This window comes from Sminthopsis crassicaudata, chromosome 1 (assembly GCF_048593235.1).
Source record: "Sminthopsis crassicaudata isolate SCR6 chromosome 1, ASM4859323v1, whole genome shotgun sequence".
Taxonomy (NCBI): domain Eukaryota; kingdom Metazoa; phylum Chordata; class Mammalia; order Dasyuromorphia; family Dasyuridae; genus Sminthopsis; species Sminthopsis crassicaudata.
In genome coordinates, this window is record NC_133617.1 from 605,704,411 (window position 1) to 605,725,898 (window position 21,488).

Sequence of the window (21,488 nt, forward strand, 5' to 3'; positions counted from 1 at the left end):
TTATGTCCATATTAAGTTGGGCTTAGATCATCTGAAGTTGGAAAGCCATTGAACCAAACTTCAAACTTTTTTCTCACTGCTATTTTTATTTTTATTTGTTTGTTTAATACATATTGCTTTATGAATCATGTTGGGAAAGGGAAAAACCATGAGATTTTAAAAAAAAAAAAAAAAAAAAAGGAAATGAACATAGCATGTGCTGGTTAACTTCAGGTTCCTTACTTCTTTTTCTGGATGCAGATGGCATTTTTGTCCAAAGTCTATTAGATTGCTTTGAATCACTGAACCACTGGGAAAAACCTAGTCCTTCATAGTTGATCATAGCACATTCTTGCTGTTATTATGTACAATGTATTCCTGGTTCTGCTTGTTTTGCTCAGCATTATTTCATGTAAATCTTTCCAGGCCTTTCTAAAATCAGCTTGTTCATAATTTTTTTAAATAGAACAATAATATTCTATTAGCTTCATATATCTCACTGCTGTTTTTAGAGTTTGTTCTGGGGGAATCTGAAAATTTTCAGTACTTCTAAGAGGTGATCCAGGGAGAGATGTGGTTAATGGTTTTTTGCTCTGTGCTCTGATTTTTACCCAGAAAGGAATACTGAACTGCTGCAGCTGCAAATGCTAACTCCTCTCACTTTGCTAATGTGATCAGGACTCTTGCTACTTTGTGACCGACTGATCATAAACACTTCTCTTCACCCTGGAACTGTAACCTAAATCTATGTATTGGCAACAGTGTTGACAATTAACCCTAGTGCCAGTGCCAGAAAATGACTCCTTGTAATCTCTTTCTGACCAATGGTCCTACCCCCTTATCATTTCTAGACTGAGCAGTTCTGAGGCTGCTGGTACCACATTATATGAGAGCTGGACAGGTCTCCATCTCAGTATCACTGACTTCTGCCAACATCCTAAGGTTTTATAGGCCAGAAAAATGTCTTCTCCTGACTTCCCCTGAAGTCCTGCAACTTTAGAATTTCATTTGAGGTATAATTAAATTATTAAAAACAACTTTAGTTTGGAGGGGAATGTTTGGAGCATTTAGCTGGATGGCTGTTCTGAATTCACCATCAGAAATCAGAGTGGTGAGTGGAAGGGGGTAGTGTTTAATAATACCTAAAAGGTGGAAGGTTATTTCATTATGAGTTTTCCTCTTATACCTTAACAGATAGTTGTAGGAAATGCTGCAATATTTTTTTTTTTAAAACATCATCACCTGGTGGTCAACCTTCTGGTGTTGACATCTTGTATGTTTCCAAATGTGACGCTTATTACAAATAGTGTATCACTGGTTCCACTTGAGGTTAGATTCTATGACCCCAAATTTGATTTTGAGCTGATTTCCATAGTAATATCTATGTCAACATGACAATCACTAAACATTTGCCAAAAAGGTATAAACTGACTTAGCAGCTCTAAAGATGAATGTTCTAGGAAGCTGGTGCTTCTATAAAATTTCTCCTCAGGACAGGAAATATGAGGTAAAGCAAAGAACTCAAGATTCACTTCAAGTCTTGAATATGTGATTTCAGGCCAATCGATTCTCCTCTTTAAGTCTGTTTCTTCATCTTTAAAATGAGGGGCTGTGGGATATGAGTTAGGATATTGAAGGAGAGGATCTCCAAAATATCTTCTGATTCTACCATTATGTAAAATCCTAGTCATTAGAGGACAAGACTTGTTTTATCAGAAGATATAACAGGTATTCACTTGCGAGGGTATAGAAAGATTATGCCCTTCCGAAGAAAAATTACATACACACACATCTATTAATCTATGACATCACAAATTCCACAATCAAAGTTTTCATTCTTTTTTGTCTTGAAAACTTTTTCTTCACCAAGAATCCCATTCTAAAATGCAAGTATCTCTGCCAAGGATAACATCTACAAATTCCACAATCAAAGTTTTCATTCTTTTTTGTCTTGAAAACTTTTTCTTCACCAAGAATCCCATTCTAAAATGCAGGTACCTCTGCCAAGAAAAACATCTTAAGGCATTTCCAAGGTATCTCTTATTGGAAATTAGTTAGCAATTTTATTCAACAAACATCCACTAAACCTATACTGTGGGGGGAGAGCACTAGCTAGATGCTAGAAGAGACAGAAAATTTAAATCAGATCACAAAGGCTACATAACAGAAGATATACTATTCAGTAAAGAAAAGAGATAAAAATACAAATAACTATAACATAATTATTAGTGTATAATAAACTATGGTTTTTATAATAATTTATTAGATTGCCGTCTTGGAGATGGGGAGAGGAAAGACAGAGAGAGGAAATAATGTGGGACTCAAAATCTTATAAAATTGAATGTTGAAAACTATCTTTACATGTGATTGGAAAAAATAAAATACTTTTAGAAGAGGGAAAGTAAACTATAGTTTACTTACATTAAATAATAAGGGCAGTAGGAAATTATTAATTATTTTGAGGTCTGAAAAATAAATTCAATTCTAATCTGAAGAGAGCATGGAAAACTGTATGTAGGCATCTAGGCTACATTTTAATGGATGGGTAAGAATTAAACAGACTTCACTGCTGCCTACTTAGGCTATCATCTCCACCTCATCTTCCCCATTCCTAGAAAACTGAGCTCCATAACTGAAACTACTCTGAGCTTTGATAGGCCAGCTTTGGCTTTCTGTTGGCCAGATTCAGACCTTTAAAGCACCTCCCAGACACCACCATGCAACTATGCAAATCTCCAGGGTCTTTAGGTCAACAGAACTGAACTCCCAATGAATTTCATTCATTCATGCACTGATTTAAGTGGTAAGGATTAGGATATCTCTTTTATAGGAGGGGAAACTAAGGCAGTGAAAAGCAAAGTAATATTCCAGGAACACACTAAAAGACCTCAGAATATATCCTTATTTTCCAATATTTGTGTCTTGTTCTCTCAACCACACAGTGTATACATGATGCTTTAGAAGTGGTAAGGGTAAATAGATTCCCAATGATTCAGTATACTTCTCTGGATCATTATAGAACTTTCTGATTCTTCAGTACTTCAAAAAGAGGATTTTTATTATCATTATTTGTGTGTGTAATTTATCATAATGAAGAAACTTCAGATACTCTAGCCACTGTCTCTAAATTTATTAAGGTGAATCAGCTGAGGAAGCTGACCTGACCCTGGTTTACCAGGCAGCAGAAAATGGAGATGTTGACACATTGACATCAGTGATTCGGGAAGACCCTTCAATTCTAGAGTGCTGTGACAGTGAAGGTAAGATGCTTATTCATCCTCGTCCTGGGAAACTGTAACTTTTATCCCTTTGGGTCAGTTTTCCAAGATAAGCAATACTAATGCAATAGTATCTGACAGACTGTTGTCAAGGAAGAATCACTCCCAACTAGCCCTATAGCAGATCCATGTTTGTTCTCACTGTGAGCACTTCAAGCCTAGACAGCCAAGGATCCCCATGATGCAATATTTTTTGCAACTATCTACTTTCTAGTTTGCCTGTCTGAGAAAAAATGCAAGCTATCCCTCCATCTAACTGGAGCTTGGTTTATTAAACTACTCTCTTTTCCAACTACATGTCTGCATAAGGTTAGATTTTCTTTATGAACTTCAACCAAAATAACACACCACAATAGTATTAATGTGAAAATGAGGACTTCTATTAGGCCAGATATTAAAAATATTTGCAAAAATATGCAAAATACTACCACCTTTCTCACTATTTTTGCTTTGAAAAGTATAGTTATTTTTCATATTTAAAAGATTATTGAGGATCCCCAAAGAGCATTCTCCATATGAGTTATATCTAGCGATATTTACTGTATTAGAAATTAAAACAGATAAATTTTAAAATATTTATTGATTCACTTTATAATAACAATGATAAACCTATTATCTATTAAAACAAATAACATTTTAATTATTGCCTTCTCTAGCAATTAGTCCCTAAATTATCCCCACACTCTTACTCTCTAATACTCAGTTTCTTATATTTTCTTCCTTGCATCTTATTAAATCCTCTTAAATTTCTCCCATCTTTAAATTAACCCTCCCTAGATCCTACTATGCTCCAAACACTTTTGCTTTGTTTGCAAAACTCTTAAAAAAGCTATCTATATTCATTTCCTTCCATTCCTCTCCTTTCACTCTATTCTCAATCTTTTGCAACTTGACTTCTGACCTCACAACTCAACTGAACCTGCTCAATTTGGGTCTGGCAGCCTTTTCTCCAATATTTGACATTATTGATCACCTTCTTCTAGAAAACTCTCTTTTCTGGGTTTTTTTTTTCCTCCTGGTTCTCCTGTCTACCTGAGGCTCCTTTGGGTGAGTCCTTTGCTAGATTATTATACACATTCTGCTCCCTAACTACAGGTATACCCCAAGGCTTTTTTGGGGTTCTGTTCTTTCTCTATGCTATTTTATTTAGTGAACTTATCAGCTCCCAGGGGTTTAATTATCAATTCTATTGCTGATGATTCCAATCTATCTTTCCATTACCAGTTACTCTCTTAAGCTCCATCTTTCATCTTTAGGTGCCTATTGTATGTTTCAAACTATATGTCCTGCAGGCCTCTCAAAATTCTTTTTTTTTTTTTTAATTAAACTTTTTTATATACAAAACATCTGCATGGATAATTTTTCCAACATTGACCCTTGCAGAATCTTTTGTTCCAAATTTTCTCCTCCTTCTCCTTACCCCCTCCCCAGCTGGCAGGTAGTCCAATACATGTCAAATATGTTGGAATACATGTTAAATCCAATATATGAATACATATTTATACAGTTACCTTGTTGCACAAGAAAAATCAAATCAAGAAGGAAGAAAAAGAGAAACTGATAAAGAAAACAAAATGCAAACAAATAACAACAGAGAGAATGAGAATGCTATGTTGTGTTCCATACTCTGTTCCCATGGTTCTCTCTCTGGGTATAGATGGCTCTCGTCATCACTGAACAAGTGGAACTGGTTTGAATCATCTCATTGTTGAAGAGAGCCATGTCAGTCAGAATTGATCGATATATATAGTCTTGTTGTTGTCATGTATGATGATCTGTTTCTACTCATTTCACTTAACATCAGTTCATGTAAGTCTCTCCAGGTCTCTCTGAAATCATCCTGCTGGTCATTTCTTACAGAACAATAATATTCCATAACATTCATATACTATAATTTCTTAGCCATTTTCTAATTGATGGGCATCCATTCAGTTTCCTGTTTATTGCCACTACAAGAAGGGCTGCTACAAACATTTTTGCACACGTGGGTCTCTTTCCCTTCTTTAAGATCTCTTTGGGATATAAGCCCAGTAGTAGCACTGCTGGATCATAGGGTATGCACAGTTTGATAACTTTTCGGGCATAATTCCAGATTGCTCTCCAGAATGGCTGGATTCACAGCTCCACCAACTGGAGTTGGTGTCCCAATTTTCCCACATTCCCTCCAACATTTGTCATTATCTTTTCCTGTCATCTTAGCCAATATGACAGGTGTGTAGTGGTATCTCAGAGTTGTCTTAATTTGCATTTCTCTGATCAATAGTGATTTGGAGCATCTTTTCGTGTGGCTACAAATAATTTAAATTTCTTCACCTGAAAATTGTCTGCTCATATCCTTTGACCATTTATCAATTGGACAATGGTTTGAACTATTATAAATTTGAGTCAGTTCTCTATATATTTTAGAAATGGGTCTCTCAAAATTCAGCATGCTCCCAAAAGAACTCACCTTTCTCCAAAAACGCAACTTTTGTCCAAACTTACATATTTCTTTCAAAGTCAACACCATTCTTTAAGTTTCATTGGTTCACAACCTTGATATCCTCAGCTCCTCAAACACTCACTTCACAGATCCACTCAGTTAACTCTGTATCTCTCACATCCATTTCCTTTTTTCCAATCATATAGCCACTCTTCCTAACTTCTGTTTAGGTCTTTATCACCACTTGTCTATACTATTGCAATAGTTTCCTAGTTAGCTCTCCCTACTTCAAAGCTCTTATCTCTCCACTTCATCTTCCATATAGCTTAGCTTCTAACGTTATTTTCTTAAAGCATATGTGTGACCATGTCACTAATACACTCAAACATCTATTTTCTTTTTTTTCCCCCATTTTTTTTATTTTGAATTTTCTTCCACAGTATATATGCAAGAGTAATTTTTTTATAATATTATCCCTTGTATTCATTTTTCCAAATTATCCTCTCCCTCCCTCTACTCCCTCCCCCCCGATGACAGACAAACCCATACATTTTACATGAAACATCTATTTTCTTAAGAAGGATAAAATAAAAATCCCTTCATTTGGCACTTAAAGTTCTTCAGATCTGATCCCAAGCTATCTTTCTCATCTTATTTTACATTATTCACACACACAGAGATTCTGTGAGCCAGACAAATTGGCTGCACCCTTTCACTGATAAACCCCTTTTACCAAGCCATCCCAGAGAGCCCAATCCTTTCCCCTCTACCCCTTAGAAATTCTTGTTTCTTTCAAAGCTCAGCTCACAGACTACTTTCAATATGAAGTTTATCTCTTTACCTTGTAGTTTCCTTGCCAAAATCATATTGTGTTTATTTTGTATCTTACTTAAATAAGTAAATATAACATAAACTCTTTGAGGATAATGATTATCTCATGTTTGTCTTTATTATCTCCAATACATCACATAGTAAGCAATTAACAAATGTTTGTTGATTCATTAAAAGATGTATTCCTGGTTTATATCTCCCTTGATACTGTGAGCGCTCAGTGAATCATCTGTGCATTCACATCTTTCATAGGATATCATCCTATGCATGGGAGGGACAAAGTCAAGGAGAATTCCAGTTCTATATTTTGCTGCATCAAGTTAAACACATAAAAGGATCTTAGATACTTTTCATCTCCCAGTGAACCATGTGACCATGATTATGTGGTCTGTTATAGAAAATTGCCTACAAAATGTTGCTTAATATATTTTCCTACTTTCATTATTGTATAATTAATGCTTGCATAGATCATTATGTGAGAAATTTTTAGTCAAACATTTAGATCTTCTTAATTAATGGGGTTTTTTCCAAAAATATGCTGAAATAAGATTAGATAGGGAGTTAATTTATACAAGATACAGCAGCAATTTTCTTTTGCCAAAAATTGTAAGCTTGAAAAAAAATGTTGAACAGCAGGGTTTTTATTATTATTCATTTGTCTCCAGGGAACTTGATGTTCTAAAATAAATTATTGGTTATCAATCTAACAAATGCAATATTTTAAGGGGTATTTAAATATTTTCTTCCAGGTTGTACCCCTTTGATACATGCTGTCTCTGGTCGTCAGGTTGACACAGTGAAGCTATTACTGAAAATGGGAGCCAATATTAATACTCAAGATTCCTGTGGGCGCACTAGCTTATCACTAGCAACTTATGAGGTATAACTTTATGTCTGTCACAGAATAATAAAAGTCAAGGGCAGGACAAGGGGAGAAAATTAAAAATACAATGATGGAGTAGGAGTTAGAAAGTTATTTTGATTTTTATAAGCAGCAAATGGAGGAGGAGGAAGACATTTTAAGGTTTTTTTCTAAAGTTGAGGAGTAGCGAGGTGGATAGAGTGCTGGACATCTACAGAAATTAAGGGAAACATTTAAATACAAAAACTTAGTCGGCATATGGGTGGTCCAATGAGCAAAAAGGAGCAGGTTGTTACAGGTTAAAGAGCATAGCTGCTAGATCTGGATTCAAAACCTGTTTCAGATATTTATGAGCTCTGTGATTCTGGACAAGTCACTTAACCCTTATCTATCTCTATTTTCTTATCTGTAAAGTGGTAGGGGAGATTATAATAATATCTACCTCCCAGAGTTGTTGTGAGGATAAGATAATAATTGTAAAGTGTTTTGCTGGCCTTAAAGCACTGTATAAGATAAAGCATATATAAAAGATGACTGTTGTTTCTCAGTTATATCCAAATTTTTGTGATCCCATTTGGGATTTTCTTGGAAGAGATACTGAAATGGTTTGCCATTTCCTTCTCCAGATCATTTTACAGATGAAAAAACTGAGGTACCCAGTGTTAAGTGACTTATCCAGAGATACACAGCTACTAAATGTCTAAGGCCATATTTGAATTCAGGTCTTCCTGATTCCAGACCCAATACTATTTCCACAATAACTAATTGTTATTATTTTACTATTATCATCATCATCTGCATCCCAAAAGTAAAAACAGCCATCATAGTGCGATGTTGTACATTTCAAAGAGAATGGTTTTATAAGAGTTTAAGCTTTGTAAATTATTTTTTGCTAATACTATGCTTTGCCCTTAATAAATGCTTTTTGAATAAGCATTTATTTTTAAAAAATCAAAAAAATTGAAAAAGCTCAATAAATGCTTTTTGAATAAATTTAAACTTCATGCAACAATTTTGTCTAGGCTCAGCCCTGAACATAAGCTATCAATTAACATTTAAGTGTATAGGTAATTTTTATTGAATATTTCATTTTACAAGGATTAATAATAAAATACCTCATAATACTGAAAGCACAATATATAAAACAGATTAAAACACATGCAAACACACACACATACACACACATTTCCCAGCTACTGTCCTTATTTTGGATGAGCAGTTCATTGAAAAGAAGTAAACATGATGATTTCTGAGAGGTCTGGAAAGATTTACAGGAACTGATGCTAAATGAAATGAGCAGAACCAGGGCATCATTATACATGGCAACAACAACACTTTACAATGATCAATTCTGATGGACGTGGCTCTTTTCAAAAATGAAATGATTCAAACCAGTTCCAATTGTTCAGTGATGAAGAGAGTCATCTACACCCAGTGAGGGGACTGAGGGAACTGAGTGTGGTTCACAACATAGCATTTTCACTCTTTTTGTAGTTGTTTACTTGCATTTTATTTTACTTCTCTTTTTTTGTGTGTGTGGCATGATAATTGTATAAACATCTGTACATATATTAGATTTAATTTATATTTCTACCCTATTTAACATATATTGTACTACTTGCCATCTAGGGGAGGGCATGGAACACAGGGTTTTGCAAGGGCTAATGTTGAAGAATTGTCCATGAATATGTTTTGAAAAATAAAAAGCTCTAATTTAAAAAAAGAAAAAAAGAAATAAACATTAGGTAAAAATCAGTTCTAAAGTAGATGACAAAAAGCACATTATGATACACTATATAAAAATTAATAAAGAGACACTAACTTTTCACCATTTTCCTTATTAAATTCAAAGCTTGAACTATGTGTGTGAAGAAAAGTAGAAAGCAGATAAGCATGAGTCTCTCACTATGAATAGAATCCAACAAATACTCAAATCTGACCAGAACCATATCTCAGAGCTTGAAGGGCCATCCCATTCAGTCTATCATGAATTAGAATAAGACTGACTTCTACAATATACTTGGCAAGAAACCACCCATCCTGTACAAATAGGAAATAGTCTGTCAAACAGAAAGACCATGGCAATCAAAGGCAATCACAGTTTAGAGTACAAAGTCACGTGTGGAAATACATAGGTGAAGATACATGCAGAAGGAGAATGGTTTCAGGTTATAGGCAATATTTGTTCATAAAAGATGTAATGGCAGGAAAGGAGAAAAGAAACCTGAGTGTGAGATCTGAAGAAACTAGCTCATCCTGAAACATTTGGGACAACAGAGAGTTAGGAAATGAAATAAATCTTCTAGCATTTCTCTAGTATCTCATCAGTGACAAGATTGTCACATTTATATTCACATTTATATTCAACATCCTCAATATCTTATGGCCCATAAGAGGAAATGGAAATGACACCAAAGATGATGTTGAAAAGCATGTCTGGGTCTGATCAAATATATAATAGGGAGAGGTGGAAGGACCTGTTAAAAATGACATACTTTTAAGAACTCATGGCATTCTCATGATATATTAAAGAAAGGAATGTCTCCTTTCTTCTAAAAAAATGAAAAAGATGATTGAATATATATTTTAACAATAATCAGACACTCTAATAATACGCCTACTTTCTTGACTATTATGGGAATGGTCTGTAATGGTGTCAAACTCAATCAGAAACTGTGAACTGCATATTCATTTAATCATGAATTAACATTATGTATGTTGTATATATTTTCATTTATTTATTAAACATTTCCCACTTACATTTCAATGTGGCTTTAGGCAATCTCAGAAATTTTGAAGGCCATGACTTCTACATCTCTAGTTTATACATAAATGAAAATTGTCCTGCATGAAGATATGTGAACAGATTAGGCAGACTTCTGTGAATGATTTTTTATAGTAAAGCAAAAATTTTCATAATCATATAACTAACTTAGGCAACAGAGAATATAAGAATTTCTTTGTCTATTTAATGATTTCCCCACCAAAAAAAATTACTTAGGGGCTTAGGAGAGCAATATACATTCTTAATGTCTTTCTTCAAGCAAAGTAGTACCTCTATATTAAGATTATTTTTTAAAATTATATGACAGGTGAACACAGATATTTTATTGACTACTAAGCAGGATATAAAGCAACCCCATCCCTTGCACAGAGTTCAAATTGAAAAAGGATTCTATACACATACAAAGATCCTCAAAATATCCCTCTGCATAGACAATGCTGTACTAATTTCATTGACCCTTGTTGTTGTTCAGTCATTTAATACTTCATGACCCCATTTAGGGTTTTCTTGATAAGATACTGGAATGGTTCCTCATTTCCTTCTCCAGTTCATTTCATAGATGAAGGTACTGAGGCAAATGGGATTAAGTGATTTGCTCAGAATCATACAACTATTAAGTGTCTGAGGCCATATTCAAATTCAAAGAGATGAGTCTTCCTAACTTCTATCCACTATACCACCTCACTGCCCTTGTTGATCCCCCAAACAAAACAAAATCTGAATGAAATTCATACTCACTCAAAAAGTATTGGTCTAACCATTCACATTGGAAAAACAAAACGGATTCAAACACACACACACATTACCTAGTACTGTCCTTCAGTGGGATGAGTGGTTTATTGAATTATTCCATTAGTATCTAGATTTTGAACTGCTACTATAGAGGAAAAAGTTGGACTCAGAATTGAGCAAGATAGAGAGGCCAGATTAGGTCATATTAAGTAAAATGCATAATATTTGTACTGATACTAACTTGCTCCCTGCAGTAAAAGTTTTTTGTTTTGTTTTGTTTTTTGTTTTTAGTGTTAGTACTTTCCCATTGAAACTACAGGTCTTCGAATCAACTTACAACCCAGTCTCTAAAGTGCCGTAATTACAAATAACTCAAAAGGCAAGGGAGGGACATATAGCCAGTGTGAGGAGACTGCAGTAGATTACCAACAATGATTGTGCACAAGAACTATAGTAGATTAAATAACATCTTCAAGGACATGCATGACCAGAAAAGGAAATAAACTTATTATGCATGTGAATGAAAGACCAACAAATGAGCAATTCCTGGATGGTACTGATTCTATCTCTTCCTCTCCCCCCAAAAAATAACCAAAGGAAGGTATTCCACTCTTCAAGAAGATTTCCTTAGATGGTATAGAGAAAGACACAGATAAGAATCATACAAGATGAGAGAGTTGGTAAATTCTATGAGCTGCACTAGTATCAATAATGTCCATATTGGTATTATTTCAAATTCATCAAGTTTTCAAACTGAGTCATGCTGTGACTCAAGGTCATCTAAGCTATATGAGCAAGAGACTGTGTTACCAAATCTGGATCTCCATATTACTGGTTCATCCACAATGTTTTTAATAATATGCATCTATACATACTTGTCTTCCCTGGTAGAATGTAAATTTATCCAGGAGGGCAGGGATTGTTTCATTTTTGCTTTTATCCTCATCATCCAGCAGCATACGTGGTACACTATGGTGCTTAATAAGTGCCTGCTGTTTGGCTTTTTCTGTGGAGCCTAAGGAGGAGGCTGAGTGAACTTGGGATGTTAGAGCAGGCAATATTAAGGAACAGGTACCAGCCAAATGCTTCATGGTGATCACCAGTCATAATAATAATAATAACGAGCTATATTTCTTCCAAAGTTTCAAAATAACTGTTTTTTTTTTTTTTTTTTGAATGAGATACCTAACCAGGGAACTGAAAAGAATATCTACTTGGGGGCATTGTGAAGGAAATGTAGTAGAGAAGGGGTTTCCAGCTGACAAGAACCATTGCATTTAGCAGGGGTCACATAAAGCTAGTATAAACAGGGAACAATCTTTTTTTTTTTTTTTTTGAGCATATAGTTTTGTACTAAGACACAAGAGAACTTGGTTCCTATAACTGTATTTCAGGGTCTCCATCGCTAAAATGAACTAGTTGAACCAGATGATTTCTAAGGCTACTTCTAGTTCAAACATTCTCTGAATCTATTGAGAACTCAGATTCAAAATAGCAGAATAATAGAACATGTTAAAGATAGAGACCAAAAAAAAAAAAAAAAAAAAAAAAAAAAAAAAGACCAACCTCTCAGTTACTCCCACTAATAGAAAGTATTGACACAGATGACTTTTTTTTTTTGGTTTAACATTTGAATGTGTGACATGATTCTTGGCATATGTAGTACCCCTCTGGGTTCATTCACCCAAATCTTAATATACACAATCAGTCTAGGATTCCAAAGGGTGGTTAACTGGATTTTAGTGCTATTGCTTATTATCCCCTACTTGTGTGCTCCTCCCATAATTGATTAGCCAGTTAATACCAATTGCTCAATCATCTTTTATAATGGGCTATCCACTAAGTAGGTATATCAAAGACAGTTCAAATGAAATACCCATTCAAATGAACAGGTACATTCTCCCCTCCTACACAGATACACACATAATGTCCTTTGGGAGTTTGAGGGGGCTCAGATTTGAATTACCAAAGTCTTGGAGCAGTCATATAGAGAAGATACATAATGCAGAGGTATCCTTCAGCCTTGAAATTCCTATTATCTTTTCGCAGTCACCACTGAGTTCACTTATAAATGTGACATCATTCATGGACAAATTGTTCTCTTGCTTTCAGGACATAGTGTCTTGGCTACCATGTTGATTTACTCCTAGCCTGAGCCAAGCAGATTGATCCTGGGGGCGGGGGGGAGGTTGGCTCCTCACCAGACTCAAATATTTGTTAACATAAGCTCAAATGACCTCTCTTGCTGACTCCAGTTATTGAATCTCTGATGGCTTTTCTGAACTTTCAAAGTTCATAGGACTGTAACTTAATGCAGTTCATACTCAATCACCTATGATCAGTGCAGAATAAACACAAAAAATGAAATGCAAACAACAAATAAAACCCTTGCAGGGCCATGTAGTCATGGACACATGGCAACCATATAGCTGATAGGGCTGATTTCCCTCATCTACTAATTCCACTCACTCAAAGGCTATCAAGGAAAAGAGTGAAAAGCTTCTGTAAACATATTCAGTTCTATCTCCATTTTCACTGTGTCATTATGTTTCTGTCTTCTTGGCAAGCCAGCAGACTTTTCATCATCACATTGTCACTCTTGACCCTCAGCTATGAATGGCTGGAAACTAAATTCTCAAAGATCTGCATATTATATTGTCAGCAGACAGAAAATATTGTACATAGTTTATGTAATCCAGCAGAAAAGTTATATATCCTCACTTGCTTTAAGTTCAGTTCTTCACTTAATTGATCTCCCCCTTCCCTTTATACTTAGATTCACCTCCTTAGTCATTGCTGATTTAAACTGATTCAAGGCATGAAATCTTATTTTATTGACTGGGGGAGAGTGGAGAGAAAGGGCAGAAGTGAAAGAAGGAGAAAGCTAAGCATACTAATTAGCCAGAGGAAAGTGAGTAAGATTATTATTTTTTAAATCATCCCAGGTGTAAACAATGCAAATAATTTATATATGACAAATTTGAATTGGACTGTTGTATATAAATACATCCACTGAGTTTCTGATTTTTAGGAAAAAATATTTAAGGAAATAATTTTAGGGAAATTTTTTAGTAATTCTTACAAAATTTGAAAAATATTCCAAACTATAAAATATATGTGCCAGATCTATGTCTGCTCAAACACCTTTGACATTTAAAGCTTATCAAAAACAAAACAACTTTTGTTCTCTTAATTATATATATTTTTTCTCTTACTCAGTTTTATGGATGGGGTAATTTGTTTGACAGTAATTTGATGACTTGGTAAACAGCAAGCCAAAGCAGTGCACTGTGCCATATATTATTTTTTCTCTCTCTTTTTTTTAATTAAAACTTTTTATTTACAAAACATATGCATGGTTAATTTTTCAACATTGGCCCTTGCAAAACCTTTTGTTTCAAATTTTCCCCTCCTTCCCCTTACTCTCTCCCCTATCTGGCAGGTAGTCCAATACATGTTAAATCATATATATATATATATATATATATATATATATATATATATATATATATATATATATATATATATATATATATATATACAATTATCTTGCTGCACAAGAGAAATCAGATCAAGAAGGAAGAAAAAAACTGCAAAAGAAAACAAAATGCAAACAAACAACAATAGAGAGAATTGAGAATGCTATGTTGTGATCCACACTCAGTTCCCACAGTCCTCTTTCTGGGTATAGATGACTCTCTTCATCACTGAACAAGTGGAACTGGTTTGAATCATCTCATTGTTGAAGTGAGCCATGTCAGTCAGAATTGATTATCGTATAGTCTTGTTGTTGCCATGTATAATGATCTCCTGCTTCTGCTTATTTCACTTAATATCAGTTCATGTAAGTCTCTCCAGATCTCTCTGAAATCATCTTGCTGATTGTTTCTTATAGAACAATAATATTCCATAACATTCATATACCATGTCTTATTCAGCCATTCTCCAATTGAAGGGCATCCATTCAATTTCCAATTTCTAGCCACTACAAAAAGGTATATCATATATTATTAAGAGGGCCAGAAAAAACCTTGACACCAGTTACCATTTAACAATAATTTTTCTTTTCCACAAAACTACACCCAAAATTATAATTTTATCTACAAATTTAAATGTGATTCTAGTTTCTTCTTTTGTTTTTTTCTTTCTTATTGTCTCTCTCCTTTCTGTCTGCATCTCTATCAATCACCCCCACTTTGGTAAATTTTTCTTTTTTTAAATGCATGTATATTTCTTGTTTTTATATTACCTTAATTTCAAAATATATCTTTTTCAATAATAAAGAATACAAAAGCAATTAATCAAAAATTACTAGAAATATATATAATATTCTGCACTACAAATGCCTCATACCTGCAAAGATGAGTCCTTTTTTTGTCTTTTGGATATCTGAGTTTTGTCATTATAATTAAATAATATTTAGTTTCATTATTCTTGTTGCTTTTTCCATTTACCCTGTTGTAATCATTATATATGTATATATATATATATGTATATATATATATACATACATACATATATATATATATATATATATATAAATTTTCCAATTTTGTTTACTTCCCTCAATTTTAGGTCATACATCTTCTCAGGCTTCTTAACATTCTTAACATGAATTCTTAATATTTATTATTCCTTATGTTATTCCTTAATATATTACACTACATTCTTATTTCACCACTTGTTTATTGCCCTAATTAATGGACATCTACTTTTTTGGCAGTTCTTTGCTAATACAAAAAGTTATGTTATTAATATTTTTGTGACTATGGGATGTTGTTTACTGTCATTTACCTCATTTATATAGTATTCCTAGCAGAGGGATCTGTGATCCAAAGAATAGGGATATTTTAAATACTCTATTATCATAATTTCAAACTGATTTGCCCACAGGTTGGCCTGCCTTACAGGAACTTTGTATTTTAGTGCTGTTATTTTTGCCATCCAGAAAACATATCTGTTCACTCATTTTTCTGAAGCAACTATGAAACCTTTGACTTCTTTTTACCTTCTCTACACTAGACTGGAAGAAGACAGGAAACCTGATTTGGAACAGAGTAGAGAGGCCTTGAGGTATTTTTCTTACTAAAAGTTAAATTTTAACTCATTTCTGTTCCTTTCCACCTATTGGTAATTTGATTAGTAACCCACATCCTTTGAATCAAAAGTAGCAGGAAGTGCTAGAGATGGCTGTCATTGTTTTGAAGATTGAAAAGGTTTATAACCTAAGAAGTAAACCCATCCCTGGGCTTTGCTACTTCATCTGAGGTATTCAGGCTTAGAGCAGAAGTAATTTTTAAAAGAAATTTTCTAGTGGCCCATTAGATTGTGAGCCTTTTAAGGGCCAGGGTTATCTTTTGCCTTTTTTGGTATCCCATCATTTAGCATAGTGTCTGGCATAAAATAGCTGTTTATTCCTGACTGATTGTTTGCCTTTGAACAAGATATTTTGCAACTAGCAGAATCATGTGCAAAGGAATTAGAGAGATAGAGAGAAACAAAGACAAGAAGAAGGAGAGGGAAACAGAGAGAGAGAGAGAGAGAGAGAGAGAGAGAGAGAGAGAGAGAGAGAGAGAGAGAGAGAGAGAGAGAGAGTTGTTGAAAGCTTATTGTGGCATTATGTGGTTATTGATTTATTTATTTTTTTAATTTTTTTTTCCCTGAGGCTGGGGTTAAGTGACTTGCCCAGGGTCACACAGCTAGGAAGTGTTAAGTGTCTGAGACCACATTTGAATTCGGGTCCTCCTGAATTCAGGGCTGGTACTCTATCCACTGCACCACCTAGCTGCCCCATTGGTTTATTCTTTAACCTTGTTCTCTGTCTTCCAGGGATGGCTAGAAGGTTGTGTGAGTCTGCTCAGAAATGGGGCCAAACAAAATATTCCTGATAAAAATGGGCGCCTACCACTGCATGCTGCAACTGCCGAGTCAGATGTGAAGTACGTATAATTGTTTAGATGAAACTGTTGATTCCACATAATTCGTTCTTATATCACTAGGATTATTCCTTTCAAGATGCCTACCTAGAGAATAGACTCTATATAGTCTAAGATCTTTCCTTATCCTCAATAAGTTCTGCCAAATATCTGACCTAAGTATTTCTTGTTACAAAGCACTCTCTTTCCCCTTTGTCTTGCCCTTAGTACAAGGAGATCAGAACCCAGTCCTTCCCACAATGTAGGGCAATCAAAAGTGATATCTTTGGTGAAATACATGTACTTTAATTAATCACTGATTTAGGTATTTATTCCTTCTAATCGTGAAGACCATTACCTTTCTCTACCATCTCAACCAATGTCATTCTTGCATGCTGTGGGAAGAGGTATAGAATTTTGTTTCATCAGTGCAGGTATCTCCATATGTAGGAACTCCCTCAAAAGCCAGCATGGCAATAACTCATTGGATCAGTCATTCCTACTATAGTAGAATGACATTGAAAGAATCAACTGGTCCACTTAGAAAAATCATAGATTTAAAATTGTTTGCACTGAACTCAAGCTCCAGTTTTATTCCTTTACTACCTATGTGCCTTTAAGCAACTTAGTTTCTTAATTTACTTAGTTTCTCAACTTAGTCCCCTCCTATAAAATAAAGGTATGGGATTGGATAACCTTTATGGTCTCTTCCTCTTCTAAAACCTATGTTCTCCCCCAGAACACACCCCAGCCCATTCCCTCTCTTCTCTGATCTCGGACTATGAGATAATACAATGATGAAAATATACAATGCCCACTTCAGTTCAGACCCCAATACAGGACAGAATCAAACCAGAATCTGGGTGTGGGAAAAAATAAGATTGCCTCTCATCTGGGTTCCCTGAAGTAGAGATCAAAAGATTTCTTTTTCCCTTCAATTTCTCTTATAAAGAAATGAAAGGTCTTGGGGAATTCCAGGATTAATTCCAGGATTATCCCCAGAGTTTGCCAGTTATTATCATTGGATCACATACAGAAATAACAGAAAGGATTTCACCAAAACTCACCAAATGAGGAAGTTTAGAAAATAGGTTAAAACTACAAACAATTCTGTACGAGAAAATATGATTAGACTCTAACTCCTTTTTGATGAGTAAGTTAAAAAAAAAAAAACAGCTTTTCCCAACAATACATAAAAACATAATTGCAAAACCAGATTCTTTCCCAGCAATGATCTTGAACAGATACATTTCAAATGGACTATTTAGGACTATACTACAGTAAATTTACTAGGTGACTCCTTAGCTGCTTTTATTTGTTCATTTATTCAACAAACATTTAACAAATGCCTACTTTATGCTAAGCCCTGTTCTAGAAACTAAAAAAGTCCCTGCTCTCAAGGAGTTTACATTCTACTTGGGGAAATAGTTGTGTACCTGTAGATAATAAAATACAAAGTCCAAGCAGTCAACAGTAGAATTCATTCTAAATTTAAAAGACTACTATAGAAGGCTGACCTAGTACAGATAGAATTGGTACTCAAATTAGCTAATTAACACACATCATTCCATATTGTCTTTTCTTTCCACAGAAGAATTATCTCCAATTCTATTTTTTTATTTAATCCAGGGATTTTTTTGTGTCTGGGGACCCTTTGCTAATCTAACAGACTCCTCAGAATAAGGTTTTCAACAAATTTATGAAACCCATAGAATTACAGAAGAAACCAATGATATTGAAATAAAAACATGATGTTCACAGTCTTTTAGAATATACTCCAGTTAAAGAATCTCTGCACTAAACTATACCCCATAGGTAGTCTTATTATGATTATTACAATACCACTGGTCCTTGGTCAGAGGTGAGTCACATAAGTAACTATGTGCAAAAGATTGAATCTGAAACCTCAGTTTCTCATAGTGGAAAATCATTGACACCACACCAGCTCTCAGACTTCCTTTGGAGCATACTACAAACACAAATCCAGATTCATATTTACTCTAAAAACCACTTTACCACAATAGTTCACTGAAAACACAATTCTCACTGAATCGATACTGATAAGCAGACTATGCTAAAATTCAAATTATCTTGGGAAAGGAGGAGGTAAAGGGAGAAAAAAAATATTGGAACTCAAAATCTTATAAAAATGAATGTTGAAAATTATCTTTACATGTAATAGGAAAAATAAAATACTATTTAGAAAAAAATAATAAAGGTAATAAATGTGAGGCTTAAAAAAGGACACAGTAGCCCAAGGAACTCTATGAAGTGATTTTTAGGGACTCTCTGGTTACTAAACTAGTCTTTCTTTCCAGTGTGTCAAAAGTTCTACTTCTTTCTCTTCTATATTATTAGACCTAAAGGGAAAGAAAATCATTTTTTGGAGATTTGATTACTCAATTATTAGATGTGGATGGAGTTTGTGGTCCCCCCAAAAAATTCCCCCTACTTGAATTTTTACTCAAGTCTGGTATGTTAAAAAGAGACCCCAACAACTTTTCCATCACATCTGGATCTGATATTTAATGTTCCCACCTACATTTGGAATTTATCATCTATTCGCAATCCCCAGGTTTGGGGAATATAATCTTGTCACCTGAACTCCAACTCTGAGTATGTTCCCTCCCCAATTATATTGCCATATAATATGTGTGTGTATGTGCTTTGCCTACTTGTGATAAAGCTCAACAATTAACTCATAATCATATCATTTCCCTGAGAATAAAATTTTCTAGAAATTTTCAGACACAGGCATTTGCTTTAACCCAAGCCTTAAGAGGGCAAATGAGTTATCATGCTTTCCTCCCTGAGTCTTCTCTTCCCCAGGTTAAACATCCCACTTCCTTTAATTAATCTTAATATAACATAATTTGAAGAACCTTTACCATACTAGTTATCTTCCTCTGGACAAACTTAATAGTTTGCTTAATAGTATCTTTCATAAGTTGCCTCAAACTGACTTTCTTCAATACAGCTCAAGATGGCATTTGTTTGTGTGTGTGTGTGTGTGTGTGTGTGTGTGTGTGTTTAGCTACCTCAAACTGAGCTTGGAATTCACTAAAACCCACAGTTCTTTTTCAGAACAACTTTCTAAATATGCCTTCCCTAACCTATACTCATAAAATTAATTTTTATTGTCTTCAAATGCAAGATTTTAAACATTTATCTTAATTAGATTTTATCTTATTCAATTCATCCCATGCTCTAGTCTAGTGATGTCAAACTCAAGTGGAAACTAAGCCATATCCAAGGATCATGGTGGGAAGCATATTGACTTGGTTTTAAAATGTAATAACTAGATATTTTACTGTATTTTTATTTATATTGCTAAATGTTTCCCAATTACATTTTAATCTGGTTCATCAGCACTTGGAAATATTGTGGGCCCACAATGTTGGGCCACAAAATCAGACTTGTGGCCCATAACGCGTTTAATTTCTCTGGCTTAGTCTGTCAGTATCCTTTTGGATTCTGACTTTGTCATCCACCCTGTTACCTATCCTTCCTTCCTCCATCTCATTAATACATTTAATTTAGTATAGGATTATATGCCTTTATTTTAAAAAAAATTACATAGCACAAGGTCAAGAACAGATCCTTGGTGTACTTCAATAGAGATTATTGAACCATTACTAATTACTCTTGAGTCAAGTCATCAAATCAAATCTGAATCCACCCAATTTTATTATTGTCTAATCAATCTCTCTTCATCTTTTCCACAAAATAGTCTATCAAAAAGTTAGCTAAAATATGCTACAGAAATTATATAAATAAAAATTGCTTGATACACTATATACAGTGTTCTCTTTGCTGTTTATTAAACCTGTCAAAAAAGAAAATAAGGTTAGTTTGGTATGACCTTGATGAAATGAAGATAGCCCTTTATAACCACCATTTCTCTGTCTAGATGTTAGTGAGCAATTTTGTTACCTATCTATTCTATAATTTTCCTAGTTATAGGAGTTAAGCTGACTAATCTATAATTTGGAAAATGTGCAATCTCCCTTTTTGAAAATAAAGACATTTTTTCTTTCCAGTCTTATAGTATCTCTCTCATTTTCCATGATCTTTCAAATGTCAATGACAGTACCTTACCAAGTACATCAGTCAGTTTTTAGAAGACCAAAGAATATGATTTCTCTGGGTCAAGTGATTTGAATTCATTAAAGAGAGTCATATCATCTCCTTATTTATTTTGAGTATCAACTCCTGTTAGTCATTTCCATCTCCAATGGAAATTAGTCATTGTCATCTCCAATACAAGGGTCTTTCTTCTTGGCACAGAAAACAGAAATAAAAGAATGAACAGCTTAGCTGCTCCTCTGCTGTCTATTAATTTTCACCACAAAGATCCATTATCTAATCCTTCCTTTTCTTCCATTATAACTATAAAGAAAGAACGAATGGACGAACAAATGAATACCTTTTAAAAAAACATTTTATTATTCTGAGGTTTATCATTCTTGATACCATTTTTATTGTACTGTAGTACTTGCATTGCTTCCATCTTCTATCCATTTCTTTCTAAAATCTCAGGTGATTGATGAATTTCTTATATAGTTCTATTCAGACTATCTCATTTTTTCACATTATTGGAATAATTTCTTTTTATCTCTTCACAAATTTATTCTAAATTATTCTTCATCCATCTTAGATTATAACATAGGAATACAACATATTC

At 34.2% G+C, this 21,488-nt stretch overlaps 1 protein-coding gene across 1 annotated transcript in view; it reads left to right on the forward strand.

Moving 5' to 3' along the window:
• The first annotated feature begins 2,479 nt into the window (after window positions 1–2,479).
• ANKRD55 (ankyrin repeat domain 55) overlaps window positions 2,480–21,488 on the forward strand; it is a 65,652-nt gene continuing 46,643 nt past the window's right edge. Inside the window, exons 1-4 of the mRNA XM_074284658.1 lie at window positions 2,480–2,489; window positions 3,117–3,239; window positions 7,260–7,390; window positions 16,719–16,828. Coding sequence (XP_074140759.1) covers window positions 2,480–2,489; window positions 3,117–3,239; window positions 7,260–7,390; window positions 16,719–16,828 — 374 coding nt within the window. The remainder of the gene's footprint in view (window positions 2,490–3,116; window positions 3,240–7,259; window positions 7,391–16,718; window positions 16,829–21,488) is intronic.